This window comes from Lactuca virosa, chromosome 1 (genome assembly GCF_052849685.1).
Source record: "Lactuca virosa cultivar CGN04683 chromosome 1, Lactuca_virosa_CGN04683_v6, whole genome shotgun sequence".
Lineage (NCBI taxonomy): Eukaryota > Viridiplantae > Streptophyta > Magnoliopsida > Asterales > Asteraceae > Lactuca > Lactuca virosa.
Window position 1 is genome coordinate 96,619,725 of NC_136426.1, and position 23,721 is coordinate 96,643,445.

The 23,721-nt window shown below is 34.9% G+C and overlaps 1 protein-coding gene across 1 annotated transcript; it reads right to left on the bottom strand.

Moving 5' to 3' along the window:
• Positions 1-17,299: 17,299 nt before the first annotated feature.
• On the bottom strand, positions 17,300-19,503 carry LOC145152062 (carbonic anhydrase Nec1-like). Its single transcript, XM_079075381.1, has 7 exons — positions 19,322-19,503; positions 18,949-19,166; positions 18,341-18,447; positions 18,119-18,221; positions 17,805-17,972; positions 17,655-17,708; positions 17,300-17,530 (listed from the first exon to the last, which is right to left on the bottom strand). Exons 1-7 carry the CDS (start codon positions 19,416-19,418, stop codon positions 17,450-17,452), a joined length of 828 nt encoding a protein of 275 aa, XP_078931507.1. The 5' UTR covers positions 19,419-19,503; the 3' UTR covers positions 17,300-17,449.
• Positions 19,504-23,721: the final 4,218 nt, after the last annotated feature.

The following is a 23,721-nucleotide window of genomic DNA, read 5'->3' on the forward strand; positions in this document are numbered from 1 at the left end:
GGTAGCTCAAAGATGGAAGTTGTTGTTTTATTTGTATAAGAATAATCAGCACAACTAGCTGGAAGCTTTTGAAAATATGAAAAATTATATAAAAATGCATATGAATATAAACTAAAATTAAAATATAATGATGATAAATTAATTTTTCTAAACTATAATTATCAAGTTAAAAACCATCCAAATTTTAATAATAAGTGTACCGATTAAGCTTCTTAGTTAGTAAAACTTTTTAGCCATATTTGTAAGGTTGGGTTTGACGCGCTACAATTAGTTTATTTTTTGAGTTTTTTTAAGCTGTCATGTTTAACAAGCTAAAAAATAGCTTATAAACTAGCTTTTTTTAAAATCTATTTAGGTTTTGTTTGACGTACTAGCTGCAAAGTTAGTTGTAAACTAAAAACTTGCTGCTAGCTTATATATTGGATGATAAAAAGTAATGTTTGATAAAAAGTAGTTGATAAAGTAGCTGGAAAATATAGAATGACAAAAAAAGAAATTTAGAAAAATATGTTATTTATAACTAATTAAGGGTATATATAGAAATTCAAAAAAAAAAAAAAACTCATTAAAATCCAATCTAATGCTACGTTTGACGTACTAGATGAAAAACTAGCTATTAGTTGTTAGCTTATAAGATGTCTGATAAAAAATAACGTTTAGTAAAAATTAGCTGAAATATAAAAAATGAAATAAAAATGTATTTAGTAGAATATGTTTTTTTATAATTAATTAAGGATGTATTTGAGAAATTTTAAAACAAAACTCCTGAAAAACTAGTCTAAATAACTTTTTAAAAAACTAGGTTATAAGCCATTTTTTGTTTTGTCAAAATGACAACTTAAAAAAGCTTTAAAAATAAACAAGTTCTAACACATCAAACACAACCTAAGTAACTTTTTAAAAAGTTAGCTTATAAACTACTTACCGACGTACCAAACATAACAACTTAAAAAAATTCGAAAAATAAGATAGCTACACACTTTGTTTAAGTGTCACCTATTGGTAAATGGCTTTTATAGGTGAGAGCAATATATTACCGGTTGTGTTGGTTTAGTTGTTGTTTTCATTCAAGAAAAAAACCTGAAAATTGCCGCAAGAACCCCCCCCCCCCCCCGCCCCCCCCCCCTTCTTCCTCTGTTCTTGATAGCTATACGCACCTGAATCATTGAAGCTCTAATCCTCCTTCATTTATTTTCGTTCATCAGTAACAATTAATTAAGGGAAAAAATAATGACATGGTAGCGCATGGTGGTGCTTAGGTTTGATTAGTTTTTAAGGTAGAGAGGGTGATGGAAGGTGGATTTGATTGTAGAATTGGTATAAGGTTGTTTCGATCTACAGTTAGTTGACTGATAGTGGAGTTCAGAAGTGGTGACTATGGAAAGAGGGTCGAGCAGGCGATGGTGGTGGTATACAGGTGGATTCTCGGCTATGTTATAAGAAGCATATGGGTGGTTTTTATGGAGGTTATGGTGGTTTTATGTGAAGTTTGTGTGGTGTTCCAATGAAGCATATGGCTGAAATAAGGGTGGATTGAGTTTTTAGTGGAGGTGGTGTTCGACAGTGGGTGTTCTGATGTGATTCACGATGTTTGAGGGGTAGCTTCGGTAGTGAGTTCGACGTAAACTTTCGACTGGAACAGGTGGTGGTTTTCTCGACCGGAGCAGGTGGAATCGGTTACGGTGGTTAGTGTTTCATGGTGCCTTCAGCATGCTCAATAGTTTTTCCTTTATTTTTTTATCCTAAATAATTATACAACCATCGGCACCAAATCAAAACTCCTTTTACGACTTTTTCTACTGCCTCACCCGATTCTGCCTCCTCCTCAGATGGCCCCTGCCTCCGAGCCTTCTGTCTCCTCATCAGATTGCCCCTCTCCTCAATTAGCCTCTTCTTCAGATTCCCTTTTCCGATGTATTTGTTGCCTCCTTCCGATGGAAACTTCTTCGCCGAGTAGCCTCTGACCTATAGTACCCCTTTTTCTCTCTATCAACACTACAATCGTTAATCACACCGGAATTGGCTCTGTCCACCGCATCTTGAGCCCTCTTTCTTTCTTGCTGCCTTTCTCTGGACTCCTCTACCACCGGGTCCATGATTATTGCCGACACCGTTCCTCTCTTCATATACAATGGAACCGCCTCTTGCCGCTACTTTTCTTTTCTTCTTTGACGAGTAGTCGTTGTTAGCCACCATCGTTAGAGCTCTGCCACAGCTGCTACCGCTGTCTTCATCTATTTTTTTTTGTTTTGTTCTTTAGTTTATTTTTTTCCAGTATAAATTATCTCTTCCCAATGAAATTACAGAGGGATGTTAATGATTAGGGTTAGACTAATATACCTATTAGGGCATAGGTTAGACCAACATTCTATTAGTTTATTCATGCTTATATGATGTTAAATCTTCATTATAATCAAACAATCTGTCACCTTAAAGATATACGATTATTTAAATAATCGTAACAAATATTAAAATAACAAAATGATAAAAAAAATGAAAAAATTCTCATTTTATATGTCTTCAATGGTGTTTTATTTAATCATGTTCCCAGAAAGACCGAATGTAATGGCAGGAAAAATCATTACTTCTTAAGCGATAAATTAAAAGTAAATGGTACCTGTAATGTAGGAAATGAAGAATCAAGAGGTACAATGCTATATAAGGAAAGTCAATGAAAGTCAACAAAGCTCAAGGTGCGGCGTGTGCATTAAATTGTGCGGCACATCGGGTCATCCAATGGTAGGACACGTGACGGATGTATGAGACATGTGGCAAGAGTCATACACGCAGCATGGACTTGACGCTTCCCTCTAAAGGGTGTAGGCGTGTGACAACCCCTATAAATAGTTGAAGTCTATCTTTTGTTAAGCGATTTTCCGACGTAAAGCTCTGTGCGCTTAAACAACGATATGTAGTTTACCAAGTACGTGCTAATGTCGGTATACGAGGAATCTACACGGAGCGAAATAAGGTATTCCCTTGTCCTTTTATTACGCAATTATGAATATGCAACATCGTTATGGTAAGATTATAGAACCCAAGTTGTTTAGAAGATTTCGTGATACAGTGATATTATGGACTCGAAGGATAAGTTGGACGGATGAATTCTCTGATAAAATTCCTAATATGTTCAATAGGGGTTATAAACCCTAAGTTAGGTGATTACCAAATTATTCGTCAGTTGTTCTAACATATTTGGCTATCAGGAAGAAATATTCCTGAAGATCCCTAGCTTATCACTAGCATGTTGTTCTAACATATCACCACATCAAATAACAGTGTGGTAATTTGGGGTCTACTTACTGGCTCTGGCTGATCGTACACCTTGCATCCTCCTTGATTATTTTGAAAACCATTTGAAAATTGTTTTAAAATCCTTTTCCTTAGTTTGAGACTGGATTCACACGAGTGTTCCTCCAATTCCCTCAAACCAAGGCTCTGATACCAACTTGTAACATCCATAAACCTCATGAAAAATTTAAACTTTTTAAACAACCCAAAAATCATCATTGATTATAAAATAGTTTTCAAAACATGTCTAATATCGGAGTTCGCCCAAAATCACAAAACCAAACATGAGGAGGTGCACGATCACACCTTCGCCTTTCTGCGATCCTCTGAAGTACCTGAAACATAATCCAAAACTATAAGCCCAAAGCTTAGTGAGTTTCCCCAAAGTACCAACACAACACATAATCATAATAATAACAGCGAACATCATGCATACAGAACCTTCAGTATGACTAGACCGTGTTACCGGGCCTTCAACCTATTTAGACTGTTCTTCGGGCCTTCGGCCTGACTGGTATGTTATACGCCTCTATGGTCTGCAGTCTATCTGGGTTGCGCTGGGTCTGTTGGCCTTCAACACAAAGAAGGATCGCCTCAACCCAACCACACATACACTGTGTCGACACACATACACACACACACACACACACATATATATATATATATATATATATATATATATATATATATATATATATATATATATATATATATATATATATATATATATATATATATATATAACAGACAATCATGCAAATAACCAGCCAATAACAATCAGACAGATCTCACAGATCACTAAGCATTGCAACATCCTATCTACCAGGATACAGATCTAGCACATCACTATAGTACTCAATCATACGATAAACTAGGATAACAATCCGAAGGGTCGACATTGGTGCCTTCGACCCGTAAGTGCAGTGAGGACAACTCACCTCACATAGCTGAATCACACTGAAAGTCTCCGGCTGCTGGCACACTCAAATCCCCGTGCTATCACAACAAAATAATCATCCAATTAATAACTGGATTACAACCATAGTTATTAGTCCCTAATTAGGGTAAAAGGACACTTTACCCTTTCCCTAGCCGTGCTAAGACCCAGACCCAATTCTTGATCCAAAAGGCCAAAACTAAGTAATCACTCAAGGCCCATATTTGGCCCACTTTTCCAAATTGGGCCCAAACTCCTACTCGGACCTTACCCTAAAGTCCATCCCATCACTTAGCCCAAAACACCAATATTCAGATGGTCCAATAAGGGACCAAGCATTTAAGACCAAAAAGTGGCCCAAACTTGCTAAACCCAACTGACTGAGTACACAAGGCGTACCCAACTGTACGCTCAACATACTCTGCCTTGACCAAGAAACGTTTTGCTGACCACCTACGCCCTGGTACGCCCAACGTATGCGGTGGCCATGCAATCTTCGAACAATGGCTTAATCCATTCAGTCCAACGTCCAAAACCATATCCAAGTCCAAGAAGGTGCTCTTAACCATAAAGTTTCCAACTTTATGGTTATGCATGCATCATTAATACCCAAAACCAACTTCTTAGTTGGTCTTAACCACTAAATAACTATACAGTTTGCATGCAAGCACTAAGTGAGTCAAGAAAGCATTTTTATGACTTAACACAACTCAAATCTTCTGAAAAGGCAGCTCCTTCGGTCTTAGAGTAGCATTTACTCATTAAGTCGAAGAAAAGGAACAAAACTCATAAAACTCCATATAGCATTTACTCATTAAAAGTACCTGAACACCTGAGTGTTACAAGATGGTATTGTGTTGTATATGCGTATTGATTCCATATATGTGTTAGATCTTGGGTTAAGCTATCTATTTGTTAGAAGTGTTAAACTAGCTTTGTGCTAGTAACGTACGTATAACCCTATGCTTAGTGTCGTAATGATAAGTCAGATAAAACTTTTGAAGTTTATACTTGAGTATGTTATTGAGTCAAAACCCATGTATCTCACGAGTCTTCAGACTTATGTATGTTTGTGTTATGCAGGGCTGACCCAATGCAGGTTCATCAAGTGCCCAAGAATATGGCCCAAAAATTATTTAGCATTTCTAGTAGACTAAGTTCATTCAATGACTCAAAAAAATTAGGTTATATTTTTATTACTCTTTCAGCTGACGCCGACAAGAAAGAAGGGAGTGGGAAAGAATTTTTGCGAAACAAAAAACTCTTTGGTTTCTTCTTCATTTATAATGCATGCATCGGTAACATGAAACATCATTACAGTAGGAACAGTAATATCCATTCATTCGATTCTATTCCAATATCAAAGACACAAGCAACGATTTCAATTCTTACTTTTGTTTCTTCTTCTTCTTCTTCTTCGTCTTCTTCTTCTTCTTCATCTTCTTCTTCACTGATAACAGTCAACGATTTCACTCAGTTCTTACTTTTATTTCTTCTAATATTCTTCTTCTTCACTGATAGCAATCTTCTTTTTCTTTCTTCTCAAAACTCTGAAGCTTAACGATTTCAGTTATTACAAATCAGAATTTAGAAATCAGAACCATCAAATTTCAAAATCAGAAGCTTCAAAATTTGAATTCAGCACCATCAAAATTTGAAATTAAAAGCTTCAAAATGTTACCTGCTTGAGCCTAGAGGTTTCAAAATGAAAGGTAACATTAAACTTTAGTTTTGTTTTTTCGTGGTTTGTTATTTCTAATTAAGTAATTTCTGATCAGTTTTTTTTTCTGATCAAATTTCGAAATTCAGAACCATCAGATATCAGTTTTCGTAAATCAGAAGAAACAAGGAAGAAGGAATTGAGGTAAATTCTGATTTTAGATATTTTCCTTTTCTACTTTTTCGTTTCTGAAAAGTCATAAATTTTGATTTTTCGTTTTTGATGACTTTTGATTTGTAAGAACTAAGAACTAAATTTTGATCTCGGATTGTAGGTTTTCTGATTTTTTTTGTAACACCCAGAATTTAGAAGGTTAATTATGGAAATAAAACCTCATTTCTAAGATCAACTCGTCGAGTTTGGGGCAAGAAACTCGACGTGTTGGAATTTTGGGGCGTGCGTTTTGGAAGATCATCTCGACAAGTTGGGGAGGATCAACTCAATGAATTGGACATGGTTTGGGAAACCCTAAAATCGGGACTTTGCACCCTATTTAAACAACTTAAGCCCTAAGGTTTGGCCTCATTTCCAGCCTCCACTATCCTAACCCTAGATCTCGAAACCCTAATGTTATTGTGAGTGATTGTGAGCCATTTTGAGTGTTCTTGTGGGTGTTTGAAGCTCTTGGAAGGAAGGAAAGTTTGAAGGAACAAGGAAGAGTTGCTAGATCCAGAAACCTCACTCTATTTTCGTCACTTTCTGGTAATCAAGTCTCAAACTTGCCTAATAGTTGATTATATCTCCTTCTTAGAACCTTTGGCTTGTTTTTGGTCTAAATGATATGGTCCTTGAAAGTTGGACGTCCCCAATGGAAATCACTTCAGATCTAGAGTCTTGAAGGACTTTCATGGCATAAAGGTGCCAACTTTATGGCCATGGAAGTCCCATGCAACCTTTAAGCCATCATTTTGGCCTTTTGAGCTTCTAATGTCCATGCATGTAGAGAAAGCTGGGAACTTTACGTGATATTTTGGTTCTTATGGTCCAGACCTATGACCTTATGGTCTACCTTGTAGTTTAGGTGGTTTTGGATTAAGACCTTGGCCCTTTTTGGGTTAGGGTTTGAGCTTATTCTCTTTAGGAAGGGATTAATGGGTAAAGTTGGAAACTCACAAGGTTACCAAGAAGCTAGTAATTGATTTCGTTTTTTTCATGTCTGTCGTTACCATCGTTTCGGTAATGACTAAGATGATGATTGTTAATCCGACCCTAGTGTTCATATCAAATCGAGTCCGACTAAGATGAATACGTTATGTGGTTCAAAGTACCAAAATCGATGTAGCATATGACTTAAGTCAGATGATTGAAGTGAAAGATAATCGAAGCGATGAATAGAAGTATCGCAACCGTTGATAATGTAAGAAGCATGTAGCTAGATGTGCTACATGCTAGAATGTGATTATATCACGTTAGAACATGAATGAACGTATATTCCGTTCTGGAATTTGACTCTAAAAGACCCAAATCTAAGCGTTGCATCATACGATGAGATCTCATTAGAACATGTCCCACCGGTCTGTTATGGTAATCGAAGTAAAGAACTTATCTTAATTTAAGTCTGTTTAAGAAAGAGCAGGAGTTTCCAATAAGGACTGAGTTTGTAACTCGAAGGTTAAGATTAAAAGTCCGACATAGGATAAAGAACGGGTGCAAGATTGCGCACTACCAGCAATCAAGGAGTCCTAGAGTTAGATACTCATTTGAAAGGACATAAGAGTTACGATTACCACCTATGATGGAAAGGAAATGAACGGAGTCATTATACAAGCCCTTTTTTTTATGAAGATTCTGGGACGTAATCATCCTAAGGGGGAGATAATTGTAACACCCGCAGATTCGGGCTAGTAAATTAAGATATAATAAGCGTTAAAATGATTTTTTTTGTATTATCTAGGATAAATAATCTTAACCAAAGTAATAGTTAGGGTTAACAATTGTAACCTATTTGACGTAATAAAGAAGAATTATTTGAATATTATATGTTTCATGATTATTATAATATAATAAAATAAGAAAAATCAGTCGAATCGTCCGTAAATCGTAAAAATAAGTGCGCGAAAACATATATATATATATATATATATATATATATATATATATATATATATATATATATATATATATATATATATATATCTAGGAAGTATACGTCGTCCCAATCCCAAAAATATAAATTCGTCGAAATCCGAATCTGTATGAATTAGATATGATTTTTATAAGATATAAAAGTCAGCAACGCACAACGAATGTACGACGTAAAAAGCTACGAAGAGAATGGTTGACTTTTAGCTAATGCGACCAAAATGAAAATCGTAGTACTCCTTAAAATAGGAATTTTGAGAAAAAGAATGTCAAAAACGGAGTCTGTACGAGAGAGTTATGATTTTAGCAAAATTATTTAATTTTATAAAAATATGGATAAAAATATAAATTCAAAATTAGTCGACGGAGTCTAAACGAAAGTTGTAGATCTCGTCGATAACTACGCGTGGATATAAAGAATGTCAAAAAACGGAGTTCGTATGAACGAGTTATAATTTTTAATAGCACATTTACGTATTAAAATAAAGTAGAAATCATATATACGTATACATATATATATATATATATATATATATATATATATATATATATATATATATATATATATATATATATATATATATATATATATATATATATATATATCGTTAGAAAGGTATCAACGATGCGGTCGTTATAATACTAGTGTTGAGTATTTTCGACATTAGTTTAGTACAAATATCATTAAATCTATTTAAAATAGTATTATAAAGGGGTGTTTAGTCATTTAAGTAAATATAGATGGTGGTTTTTGAAAATCCAATTACTATAAATAAGAACCTCTAGGCTCCCATATTTCTTGCACCATTCTCTTGATTCAAGAGTCTTTCTCTTCTTATCCCCCGAGCATTTCGGTCCCTCGTGATTCGACTTCTCTTTCTGTAGTTTTTAGTATAGTAAGGTGAGCGCTGAAGCGCTGCAAGAATCTTTCTTAGAAAGATTCAGCGACGAAGTTCTGCTCTTGCAGAGCCCGACTCCTAGCTAAGTAAGTTACGCTACCCTACTTTAAATATAGCTTATAATATCTTTATTATGAACCTATAAATAAAATTTATCAGTATTTCAAAGTCGTTATACTGATTGATCTACTTACGGAGATGATGTCTAGGTTGTGATTTAGTGAGGTGTTTAAAGTGGGATTTCCAAACAGTATACTTCGTATACCGAACGAACCCTACCTCCGATATGATCCTATCTGGTTGTTCCTTACTTGATAGATCATGAAGTAGACTTTGAGTTAATGATGAATCAAGACTAATAATTAGTCGCAATAAAGATTAGACTAAAACTTAGCGATAATAATTCTAGGTTTCGTCGAAGGAAAATTGAATCGTTAAAAGCGAAGCGCTGGCCGAGTTTGGAATCATCACTTTAATAAGTGAGTGCATAGTTACTTTCATTCATACACATAGATATGAAGTATTTTATATAAATTACGTGCTATGTGTGCATATTATTTGAATACTTGCTTTCTATGTTGAATGAACGATTTTATACATGTTTTAAATGATTTAAATTGTATATGTATTTTATATCTACGAATATGTTAGATAAAACATGGGTAGATGAACGATGAGAGATGAAAAATGGTATGAGTAAACATTGGCAGCTATAGACTTAGTGCCAAATAAATAACATCGGCCGCTATGGACTTAGTGCCTATTAGATAAACACTGGTAGCTATGGACTTAGTATTTGTTAGAGAAACGTTGGTAGCTATGGATTTAGTACATGTTAGATAAACGCTGGTAGCTATGGACTTAGTGCCCGATAGATGAAGATTAGTAGCTATGGGTTTAGCGATTTATGAACGAGCATTGGCAGTTATAGACTTAGTGGCTGTCATATAAACCCTGGAAGCGATGGACTTCGGAATGAACGAATGCAGGATAGATGATTCTTAGGGTAGACCCTTAAGAATAACGAAGATAATGGGGATGAGTAATTGAGTTAATTGTTTGATGATTAAACATAATAATTATATTATTGTGGGTTAAAAACCCTATGTACTCACCAGGTTTCCCAACCTGACCTACTCAGTTTATTTGTATCACAGGTGTCGATATGAAGTTACATTACACTGAGAGATTAAGGAGACATAAATCACTAGAGATAATGAACGTAAGTTCTGTTTATGCTTATGTTTCTGTATTGACGATGACATCCCAATGTTTTAAAATGAATAAAATACATTTCTTCGGAGATTCTTTGATAACGTATTTATCATGTTTTTCTGGGAACAAATTCCGCAACTCTTTTCTTTAAAAGGTTACTCTGATTTTCAAAATAAAGCATAAACAAATCGGTCTTTTATGGCCGTGAAAATGTGGATGTCACAGTAGTCAAAGGCATATATGAATAGTATGTTGAAATTTTTCGACATTGGATATTATATATGTGGAAATATTATAGCAAGAGATTGAAAAGATAGTGGACCCTTGTAATAATGAATCAAGTCCCATATGCTTCGGATATAGGGTCGACTTCATATGCTATAATATTCGATTATTCTATTTTTTAAATGCTCTTAGAATTGTGTGAAAAGGATTAGAATTTCATGTGACTAGAGTTATTAAACAAATTGTCAAGAACATTCTGAGGTTTTACTCAAGATTGGTTGCTTGTGGATAGTTAGAAGTATGACATTATTCGGAAGGACCAAAGTGACACGTTTTGGATTGAGATGATTATTGGTCATAATTGATGGTCATATGGGAATATGGAAATGTTTCCATAATGGGAGATATTTGCAAAATCTACATATGAGTTGGAAACTTTAATGCAAATAAGTATTCATTGTTTCAAGTAACAAGTTCCAGCAGAATATTGTATAATATTGAAGGCTCAGTTTCTATAACTTTAGAACCTTGACATTACAGAACGATAATGCATGTAAAGATGAAATTTCACTACATATTAAATAAGGACAAGAATTTGGAATTGTATCATTGGAGTAATGTCCAGTTGATCTGTTCATAAAGGAAGGACCATCGAGAGGCATAGTACGCATGTTCATGACATGGCATGACTGATGTTATCTAATTCAAGTGGTTAGTTGATTACTCGAAACATTATACAATGAATAAATTTGTAATTGTTATGGTGATTAAATAATATGAATTTATTTATGATCAATAGGTATGATACCATAGTCAATTAATTTATTATTATGTTTCACTTTGCATGTTTTACTTCCCTGAGTAATTTTAATATTATTCAAAATTCCACATTCGTTCATACTTTTGGAAGTAAGTAGTGAATTAAGACTGTCATGAATTGATTGTAGATTGTCGAATAAGGTTAAGACATTGCAATTGGAACTGCTACAATATTCATGAGTACTTTGAAAATCGAGATTTTAAGTATTGGATAAACCCACGCTCAGAGATTACTTCATGGATTCAATCACAAGTAATTCTAAGATGATAATATCTTCTATTCTTAATGCAAAGATGTATAGTTCATAGTTTACAGATCAGTTGTACATTGGTTTGCTCAAACGCATCTCGTAACTGGATGTTATAAAGGGTTATTCCATGTGTGATTTGATATGTAAATTGTATGACTATATAGTTAATGTAATTCATTCCTTTTGCCAGAATAAGGAAAAGCGATATATGTGGTTGTAGTGATTATAGAACATGGTTTGGCATGCAGAATTAAAGATTGCACAATGAACATGGTGATTTGGGTGTTCAATAGATGTATTGATTATGTATTGTGTTACAAAAAAAGACATAGATCTAGTCTACATAAATAACACACTTACACACTCAACTTTTACACCTCTCAAGCACACCTCTACAAGTGGACTAAACCCACCTTATATAGAGATGTTTACATGTCTCTCTCTCTCACTCTCTATCTCATGTCAAAAGGCTAATGTACCACATGCAAGTGGGTTTTACAAAAGTCAACATATTACAAAGTCATTCATGGAAAACTTTGCACCCCAACATTCTCCCCCTCAAAGTTAGGAATGGATGACCTACTTCAAATCTTCCAAAATCGAGCAACTACGCGATCCGAGCCTCAAGGGTGACACATGTCGAAATGAACTTCAAATCTTCAATTCTTCCATGATTCTTCAATTTGGGCTCTAGGATGTGAGGCCATACAAACCGAGCATCAACGAATGATCACGAGCTTCTCAAACTCCAAATTGATCACCCAAAAGTTGAGCATAAAAACACAACCCGAAAATCTTCAATAAAACCAAACCCATTTCGAAACAAAATCACTTCCAAACTTCTAATTGCATCATTTTGTGTACTAAAAAATTCAAGGTCACTTCGGTCGTCAAATCCGCGTAATATGAAAAATTCAAGTTCGAATTTCCATATTTCTCCCCCTTTTTATAATTGAAAATTGATTATAAAACCATCAAGGAAAGAGAACGTGCTCTATTCGGAATTTTTCGTGTCAAAACTCCCCCTTAACATGTGGCATAAACTTTGTGCTTCAATCCGGAAAATCAAAAAAAAAAAATTCAATTTTTAGCTTCGTTCACGGACCGCCTTTGAAAAAATTTCTCAAAAATGGGAGAAATTGTCAATTTCAAAATTCTGCAGTGACCCGGTGCGCCCAAAACAACCAAAAATGCAAAACTCTCCCCCTTTTTCAAAGTTGGGTAGAAAGCGTCAATTTGCATAAATTACAGGGGCTTGAAATGCATATTCTTCAATTTTTCAGCAAAAACAGTCCATTTTCGAATTTGGGCAAAACCTGCTAAACATTCGAAATTATAGGGACTGCTTACGAAACTTTTCAATTTGTCTTCAAAACTAACGAAAGCTTTTATCCCTTCGTACGAAAATTTTGAAAACGTGTTAAACTATCGAAAGTTTAGGGGCTATTTTCGTAACATTTGCCTTCTTTTTCCCCAATTTCGTTTGACAGGCGTCGTTCCCATTTTAACGAAATTTTTTTGTTTAACTTCCCTTCGTACGAAATAAACAGCACCCTTCGTACGAAATCTTTCTCTCGTTCGTTAGTTTCAATCACTCTTCGTTAGATTCAATCAAAATTTTCTCTCTATAGCACCCTTCGTACGAATTCACATCACCAAAATTTTCTCTCTCCCCTTCGTTAGATTCAATCAAAGCACCAAACCAACGAAATTTTTCCAACACCATTTTAACGAAATCGAAGGCATTCGAAGCCTCTGAATGACATCTTAATCATTTAGTCTCTGAATCGATCTCACAGCCTTCATTCTTTGTTAGGAAGCTTTCAATTATTCGTTCCTCAGTGACGAAGTTCCAACCCTTCGTTATTCAATCCAACCATTATGTTTTCCAGTCAATACCAAACAACAACCCAACATCGACTAAAATTGACAATCAATTTATTAAAGGCGACTTTTCCCAGTTCACGACCATACGAGAACCCTTTGTACATTAACGATCAAAATCATCTTCTCGTCACTGAACAACCCTTCCTATTTCGTTTCCAAGCCAACGAATCCAAGTCCAAGTTGTTTTCGTTCCCAAACCATCTGTTCGTTATCAAGCATCGATCATCGACTAGTACTCAATTTCGAAGATTTCAAATCTCAGTTACTTCTAAGCCTTCGCACATCAAAATCAAATACATCGACTCGATAACTTCCAAAAATTGACTGTCGACTCCCAAAATCTTCGATTGATAACCAAAAACTTCGATTATCAGTTCTCAATACACAGTGAAATCAAAATCATTCTCCCTTATAACTCCAAATGATTTACCAAACACGAACATCATGTTGGTTTCGAAATCAATTTTAAATCAATTTCAACTTCTATTCAATGAATCACAGCCACAAACTCAATTTTGACTTTTAGTTTGACCCTTCAGTTTAATCGACTTCATAACAACAAAATCAAAGGTTTCATTCCAGTTCTTCTTTCTAATCTATAATCGACTCCAAAACATGTTAAATCGAACTTCGATTCCAATCGATTCTTTAACTGTCGATATATATTGTAACTTCATTTCAAAATCAGAGATCGAAAATCAGTGAAGAACAAGAACTTGAATCAAAGATTTGATTATGAACTCAAGAACAACTTTGATACAAGAATCAAGAAAGGATCTACTGAACAAAACGATTTATTGAATCATTTTTATTAAGGAATCAAACAAACCGAGATGGTGAAATCATAAATCGTGAATCAGCAAATTCAACGAGACTGAGTTGGGATACAAGACTGATTTGGGCTTTAACATCGGATGTAATATCAGATTGAACTTTTGGGCTTGTTTTTGAATTAGACGAAGAGTAACAAAATCAAATGAATCAAAATTATGTTACGATTGGGCTAAAAACGAATTAAACGTGAACAAATGATTTGGGCTCAAAAGATTTGTCCATGAACAGTAACAGATTCCATATGAAAAGTGAATTTTGATTTTTTCTGATTTGATCTTAAAAAAAATTATGTTGGATCATCAATGGGGTTTGAAACAGATTAGATCCAAAGAATCAAACGATCAAGAATCAATAACGCAACGCACAAATTCAATGAAATTAAGAGAGATCATAGAGAGAGACTCACCAAAATTGCTCCAATTGTGACAAATATTGCCAAACCGAGAATCGTTCTTCAAAAATCACGTTGATCTTCGAAGACCCGCTCTGATACCAATTGCAGTGATTATAGAACATGGTTTGGCATGCGGAATTAAAGATTGCACAATGAACATGGTGATTTGGATGTTCAAGAGATGTATTGATTATGTATTGTGTTACAAAAAAGGACATAGATCTAGTCTACATAAATAACACACACTTACACACTCAACTTTTACACCTCTCAAGCACACCTCTACAAGTGGACTAAACCCACCTTATATAGAGGTGTTTACATGACTCTCTCTCACTCTCTATCTCATGTCAAAAGGCTAATGTACCACATGCAAATGAGTTTTACAAAAGTCAACACATTACAAAGTCATTCATGGAAAACTTTGCACCCCAACAGTGTCCCCCTCAGTGATTTGAATTGATCTATGAAAACCATGCACCTGGTCCGGGCTAAATTGTTGCATTCTATTTTGTAGTCTAAATTGATCACAAATCGAGAAATCATGAAACAAATAAATAACATGAGGTTGATCATTTAGTCCATGACTCAGTTCATATGATAGCTTGTAAAACGAAGGAATAACTGATAATTTATCTTAGGGCCAATGTTTGATTTGAATCAGAGTTTGGCAATGGCTTTGGAAAGCACTCTTTGCTGTTTAGTTCAAGGTCTATACTTACAATTGTAGTTACAGACTTATCCATGTGGGAGATTGTTGGATTAAGGTGTCTAAGCCAGTAACTAAATTGTTATATTCTTTTAATTAGAAGCAAAGTCCATTTTAGGTTGCCCTTATGACAAGAAATGGCTAGAAATGATATTAGGAGGGAGAAGTGTATTATATGATTAATAAACTAATTGGAAATTATGGGAAATGATTTGTTAATATATTATGTGATTAATATATTAATTGGAAATAGACAGTTGATTTATTGATTTATTATGTCATTAGTAAATTAATAAGAGATAAACTGTTAAATAATTGATTTGTTAATTTATATGATTAATAAATTAATGTGAAATCAATTAGAATTGATTAATTATTAATCAGAATAAATCTGGAATTAATTTGAGATTAATTAAAGGTGCAAGGGGTGAACTGTAATTGTTCAATAGATCAACAAAAGAAACAATTCTAGAACCCTCCATGGCGTGGACGATTTTTGGAGGGTTTTTGGAAGCCTCCTTCCTGGTTGCATAAAAGGAAATGATTTGAATTAAGATTAAATATATTATTTAATTAATTCAAATCTTGCTTTGCACGCAAGTTGCCTAAACTATAAATAGGACCCCTTGGCATGCAATTTTCGTTCACCACATTACCTAAAGGCATAGGAACGAAATTCCCTTCATATCTCATCTCTCCTCCTCATTCTAGGGTTTCTGGTTTTGGGTGTGAATCATTAGAGACATCATCCTTTTAGTGCTTGCTTTCCAAGGAACTTCAAGAGGATTTGATTTGATTATTTTCTATAATAATGAAAAGGTATATAACCCTAATCTTTATGTTAACTTTGATTTTCATAGCCTCCCTCTAGGGTTTCTTGATGTCCATAGGTTATTGCTATCAATAGAGAAAACATAGATCCTTTCTAGGTTGCATGTGAACTTAAGGGTTTAAGTGTTTTTCTGCCACATGAATATTTTATAACCTAGAAAAACCATCATTCTGAACAGTAAGGGCATGGGGAGACGAAGAACCGTCAGCATGAGTGATGGGGGAGTCACGCTTTTCATCTTGCATCATATGTTGTTCTTCACATAATAGAATGGATCTAGCATCCCAGAAAGATGGAGGTGGATTTCGATGTCAGATGTTAATTGCAATATAACGGAATTTTGGAAACAAGCCATTAATCATGTACGCAACAAGGTTAGTTTCAGAATCTTTGGCATCCATGTGTTCTAATCGATCAGCTATAGATTTGATTTTATTACAGTAGTCTGTGATGGAAGAGTTACCAAGAGAGATGTTACTGAGTTCTCGATCTAACTGAATAACCTTGGATGCTTTGTTATCACGAAAAACCTTTTCAAGGTTTTCCCAAACTTCATAAGTTGTTACCCGCTTCTTAAAAATCATGCTGAGAAGAGATATGGAGAGGGTGTCGTATAGCGATGATTTCACGATGGATTCCACACGAAGCCAAGTGGCCTTCGCAGCAACAGATTCTTCTGTAGCTTTTTCTTTGTCTTTTTCGCTTGTTGTAGTAACATGAGACTTGAGATGATCATCCACTCCATACCCAATGCAGTGAATTTCGAATAACTCTCTCTAGATATCATAATTCATTTGATCCAAGTCCAAGACAAAAGGAACTGCATGCTTGATATTAATTGTAAATGAGGGCTTGTCATTCATGGGGAAAGACATGATGAGAGGTAGAAGAAAAGAAGACATATTGAAGAAGAATGGTGATGAGAGATCGCACAGCCGACTGGTAAGACGACGTCAACTTAGGGTTGAAGGGTAATCAGACTATGTTACTCTGATACCATGTAATTGTGAATATATATACAATGAATACATAAGTATAGAAAACGGGCCACATCACACATGGGCCGGCCATAACAGATGCATATACAAACTAATAAGGCTACGCTAGATGGCGCGTCCAAGGCGAGGCGAGCCCTTGGCGAGCTGCATTCCGTGCAGTCTAAGAGAGACTATTTTGAAAGGTTATTCATAATGGACATATAGACTTGGAAAGAAGCAACTTTTTATTTTTTTCTAGAATATAATTGTCGTACAATTGTACAAATAGAAAATGAAGAATCAAGATATAATTAATATTAACTCAAAATGGATTTGTTCAGGCACTACACAAAATTGAGTATCTATATAGATTCATATCATTGTCTTGAAGCTGGACCATAAAAACGAATGCCTCGATGGTTAACTGGTTGTACTGGTCTTGCATTATTTTCTGCATACTGCGTTGTAATTTATAAACATCAATTAACATCCATTTTATATACCTTAATCAAAATAGTGAACAAGAAAAGTGACACGAAAATAAGATACAATTTACAATATTTTAACACAACTGATACTTACATCGTGTACAGCTTCTCGAAGCAATTTAACTTGATCTTTTGAAACAGTTCTTATCTGCAAAATTAACAAAAAGAAAATTCTTTAGTCAAACATACTGAATAAATGGCTTTTTGTGTCGATTACAATTACAAACATGCATGGTGATTTTACCTTTTTGCTTATGGTCCAAACAACTCCTTCAGTACAAGGAGGAACAGTGAGTGAGCCGATGTATCTGTAGTATCTTCTATTACTCATTTGAATCTCTTTGGGATTTATAACCCCACTGTGTCCATGCTCACCCTTTTGGTCTATCATGGCTGTTATATTTACTATCAACTGCAAGTAGTCAATGAAAATGTAAATAATTTTAAAAACTATTGCTGAAGGAATTATTTTCCTATCATTTTTATGCAATAACTACGAAAAAAGAATTAGGGCTGAAAATAGAAAATGATGATGCTGTTAAATAGTTAGTTAGTTACCTTTGAAAGAAAATGGTCAGGCTCGCCAATATTGTAAAGAACAGCAATGACAGCTATTTTGTCGTCGGTGCTGAGGTGGACAAGATGTAGTTCCATGTCATACCTGTTCATATTGTCAAGGAATTTGTTCAACAACTATATAAGTCATAAATTATTCTGAAAAGTAACAACATTAATTACTTGTCAAATTGAAGGGTGATATACATATCTCACAATATATACCTTCTGCCATTGATGGAATGCTCTGAAGGCGAGTGCCAATGAGCTTGTTTCAAAGCATACTCGGTGCCATTTATGCGAATTGACCCCGCATCTCCTTCCCATGCAAGCTGCAATATTAAATAATAATTTTAATTATTAAAAATTGTCAATAATTGAAAGACACCAAAACAACATAAAATAAGTATCATAGAAAAGCCAAGATGACGACAATTAATAAAGTGTTCCATTTAAATCCACTTTTTCTTTTCTTAAACTTTTTATACTAATCCATGAAAGGACACTCAATGAGCAAAAAGGTTTATCTATATATTTGTATATTAATTCATGGTGTTCTAGTAAATAATACTCAAAAAGGTTTATAACGTTCAAATTTCAAAACCCAGTTTTAATAAAAAAAATATAAATATGTATTAATTAAAAGATAGTGGGAATCTAGTCAAAAGTGGCCAAATAATTAGGTAATGCCAGTTGTTGCTACAGTGAATGAATGTCTTTCGGTTTTATCTCTAAACCAATAATAAGCCTATAACTGTAATAAAAAAATAATCCCTGTAGCTAAATCTATTGGAAATCGTATCAAGATTGTATGAAAGATTTAACGAAATTACCATAATGTCATGGCCTCTATTATTGATCGTAGCATTACAAGCCTTATAGTTTCTGAACAGCTTGTTAGAAGTAACCACCATCTCCACCCTCCGACTCGACATATCAATTGGAGATTGCATCGTCCCGTTGCTGCAGGCCGACCATTCTTTCTTTATCTCCCCCCATTTCTCCGGCCCCATATGCCCATCTCTTGCGTAGTCAAATTCTCTTTCATCCTCTACATTTATACACACACAAGATCATTAAACTTTACAAACGAAAAAGATGGAGAAACCATGTTAGTGATGGGTTTTCAAGTTTCAACCCATGGCTCTCTGTTATATATTATAAAGTCAAAAAAAAGCCAGTATATAACGAAGTTCAGGGCATTACCAACTTCTTGAGCTTGGGTTAGTGATGGATGAGACAATATAAGCATAAACAAAAGAAACCCAAGTGCTAAAATTGTGTTTGATTTCATAGTCTTCATGTTTCGCACCTTAAAGAGAGAAGAGATCTTGAGAGAGATCTAGAGAGAGAGGTGCGAGAGAGAGAAAGGAGACGAATATGTTAAATGTGGCTTCTGTTATGAGTCTATATATAAGGAGGATCGTATATAAGAACGCCTTAATATGTGTGCAATGACGTGGAATTTTCTTGTATGGTTCTAGAAAAAGGGGCAAACGGGTAATTTTGGTGAATGTAAAGTTATGAATAAAATATATAAGTGTGAATGAACATGATATATTTGTATGTTATTATTATTATTATTATTATTATTATTATTATTATTATTATTTTTTATATTTTTTTTACAAAGAGAGAAACGTGTGGCGTCACGTGTTTCCGGGGTTTTACCAAAATCTTGGAAGTCAAAGCTGCAGCATGTTTTCCTTCCAAAAGTTCCAATGTCCAAAAGTTAAGGACACCCTTCACAAACTTAGAAATTGTCTCCGAAATATAATAGTTACGAATAAGATCCGAATTTGATTGATCATGATGTAGTCAAAATCGGGATTTATTTTAGATTCAAGTTTTTATTATGGTAACCGACAATGTAGTCACGTGGTATATTCAAAAGGGTCCACATATATCACTGAAGTTTTTTATCTATCCATTAAAAAAAATAATGGATAGACAAACCTTCATTGTAAATGTAGAGGGGCTGTAGGATGCCATGCCTCCCATTTCAAACTAATAGATTCGATGCTCTTTATTTATTAACTAAAGATAATTCTTTATTTAGTAGTAAACGTCATTTTTTGCTACTAATGTCTAATTATAAAGGCTGCTCTTTATTTATTAACTAAAGATAATTTTTTATTAGGTAAACGTCATTTTTTGTAACTAATTATGAAGGCTTGGTTGGCTGCTCCGACTTTCTCTTAAATTAATACTAAAACCAAACCAAGGTAACTTTAATTCATATTATATTTTCAAATTTTTTGTAATTTGTAATTGATAATATTATCATGAATGGTAATTTATATTTCTATAATAATAAGATAATCATGAGCAACAAAAAACCATAGATGATACTTCCAAATGAAAATAAAACATATTTATATTCTAGCAAATTTTTTGTATAGTGTTTATGGTCTTTCGAAAATTGACTATTGCAAATATCGATACGGGTTCTATTTAGATGATTTTGTTTTGTTAATTTCTCTTTCAAATTAATATATTCCTTTATGTTATTTGAATATAAGTATATTATAATATTTTATTAAAAGCCCATTTATAATAAAATCTTGGTTCCCTCCTTTTGTAATACATCAATCTTGTCACTTTCCTCCATCTTGTTATTCCTCCTCCACCTCATTTATTTTCAATTTTGGCAAAATGTATTACTTCCAATTTCAAATAAAAAATGTTTCACTTTGGGATTAGGATAAATTTATATAATCGATAATTTATATATAACTCAAATTTTGCGTGTTGCAACACTTATTGAAGTTTAGTTGAGTTTATGAATTCGAATTTGAGTAGAATCAAACATTTAGCGACATATGATTTCAACCAATACTAAATGACAACAGATGTTGGATTGCATCTCTTTCATTAATTTAGAACATAGATTGTTGTTTCTCTCTAAAAATGTCTATAATTGTATATAGATATGTAATCCGTGGAAGTATCAACAATGAGTTTATTTGTTTGCAATGAAAATGATAAATTCTTTTAAATCAAGAGTTTAGAAACAAAGGATTCCTACATAAAATCCACAATCCCCTTCCTTTCTACACCATCATGTCCTTCTCCCCACATGCCCTCCACCGCCCTATCTCCATCTTCCATGAAATCCTTACAATCCTACTCACCTCCATCATCTCCACCATAACCTTCATCCTTCAATAAGACCACGTCCGGAGCCTCCACCTTCGGCCAGTCATCCACCACCGCCCAAGGCTCCTCGCCTTTAACGTCAAAACTCACCTTCGCTCCACCCTCTACTTCCTTTAGATCACAATCAATATGTCAGAGATTAACAAACATACCCACCTCCCACAAATTGAATACTTCCATGAAAACATCGGAATCTCCTATTCCGACGCGATACAACAGCGAATGCAGAACGATGTCAAAGGAGGAAGAAGGGTTTGTTTGTTCATGTGTCGTATTAGAGTTGTGCATCATCTATAAATTTTAAGGTCTACTTAATGAGGGTATATTTTTCCATCAGTTATTTTCTACAATGGATTGATAAAAACATACTGTGGCAATATCACTCCCCATGTTCAAAGGAAAATCACCAAAATAACTACATTCCACAAATATTCAAGTACAACATTCCGACTCCCAGGTATGAAATTTTAAAGATTTTTGCACATCACATAAGACATACTCGACGAGTTGGAGGCCCCAACTCGTCGTGTAGAAACTAATAAAGCCGCATGGATTATGGAACCTACTCGACGAGTTGGAGGACCCCAACTCGACGAGTTGAGGTTGTGCATTAAAAACCTAATTTTTAAGGTTTGCACCCTATTTAAAGGACCTTAAATCCCCTCACCAACCTCCCTTACCACATTATTGTCCAGAGAAACCCTAAAACTGTGCTAACCTTCCATTTTTAGAGTGTGCAAGCCTAAAGAGTGTTTGTTGGTGCATTTCTTAAAGAAGCTTGAAGAGACTAGTGCATAGCCGAAGGAAGAGGTTGTAGATCCGACATCTACACTGTAGTAGCAACCATTTGGAGGTAAAAAGTCTTTACCTTGACCTCTTGTTTCTTAGATCTTCTCCCATGGAAGCTTAGTGCATTTTTAACCCATTTTGGAACCATTTTCGGAGTTGGGCATGATTTGAAGTTATGACTTTAGATCTGGACACCTTTAGGCCTCCTTGGGCCTAAAGATTCAAGCTTTATCAAGCTTTGGCCATCCACCATGCCCTAAACCCCTTATTAAGTTTCATATGAGTGTTTTAACCGCTTTGATGCCACGCATGAACGTGAAGTTAGCAACTTTATGTGGTATCTGAACCCTAGGGGACTAGATCTGTAGTTTGGGACTTTGGATTCAACTGGAAAGGACTGAATATGAAAAGGCTGAAGGAACTCGACAAGTTGCTTAGCTAACTCGACGAGTTGAGTCGGGTTTTCCCGCTTTCTGGATTCTGAATAAACTCGTCGAGTTGATGAGATAACTCGACGAGTTAGTTAGGGTTTTTCCTGGTTTTCTGAGTTCTGAAGGAACTCGACGAGTTACTAGCTGCACTCGACGAGTTGGGTCAACATGGACTGTTGACCTTGACTGTTGACTTTGACTTTGACCAGGGTTGACCAAGTTGAACTTCTGAGGGTATTTTGGTAATTTTGGTCTTGATGGAATTGGTCCTATGGTGGTTATAGGTGTTTGAGTTTAGAGTCGTGATTCGAGAGCTTGATCTTTTCAGTTCATTTCGAAATTGTGAGGTGAGTTTTTCTCACTATACTAACAGGGTCGAAAGCACCAAGGCCGACCCTTTTGGATTGTATCCTGGTTATAGGATGATGCTATGTTTGGTGATCTGTTAGATTTGTATCCTGTTTATAGGATGATGCTATCTTTAGTGATCAGTTAGATCTGTATCCTGGTTATAATATGATGCTATGTTTAGTGATATGTTAGATCAGTATCTTGGTATATAGGATGATGTTATGATTAGGGATCTGTAGATCTGTATGACTGTCTGTACATACTAGCTAGCATATGATATTTATTTGTTGATTGTGTGATTGCGGGGTGGGTTGAGGCGGTCCTTCTTTGTGCTCTAGGCCAACAGACCCAGGGGGCCCGGATAGACTAAAGGCCCATCGAGGTGTACCAGTCAAGCCGAAGGCCCGGAGAACAGACCAGGCAGGCTGAAGATCCGGTAGGGCGAACCAGACATGCTGAAGGTTCTCAGAGTGGGCCAGATCGACTGAAGGGCCGGTGAGGGCGGTCCAGTCATACTGTAGACTCTATATGCATGTTGTTTGTTATGTTATTGTTCTTATTTATATGGCGTTGGTATCTTGGGGGAACTCACTAAGCTTCGGGCTTACAGTTTTGGATTTTGTTTCAGGTACTTCAGATGATCGCGAGAAGGTGAATGCTTGATCGTGCACCTCCTCACATTTTCTGATTCTGATTTCTGGGATACTCTGATATGAAACTATTTTGAAAACATTTTGTAATAAGTAATGGTTTTTTTATTCTTGAAAAAGTTTTAAATTTTTTTGAATTTTATGAATGTTACATTTTTGCAATTTTCGTAAATTTGTATATTGTGAATACCATTTTCTAACAAGAAAATGTTTTGAAACTTTGAAA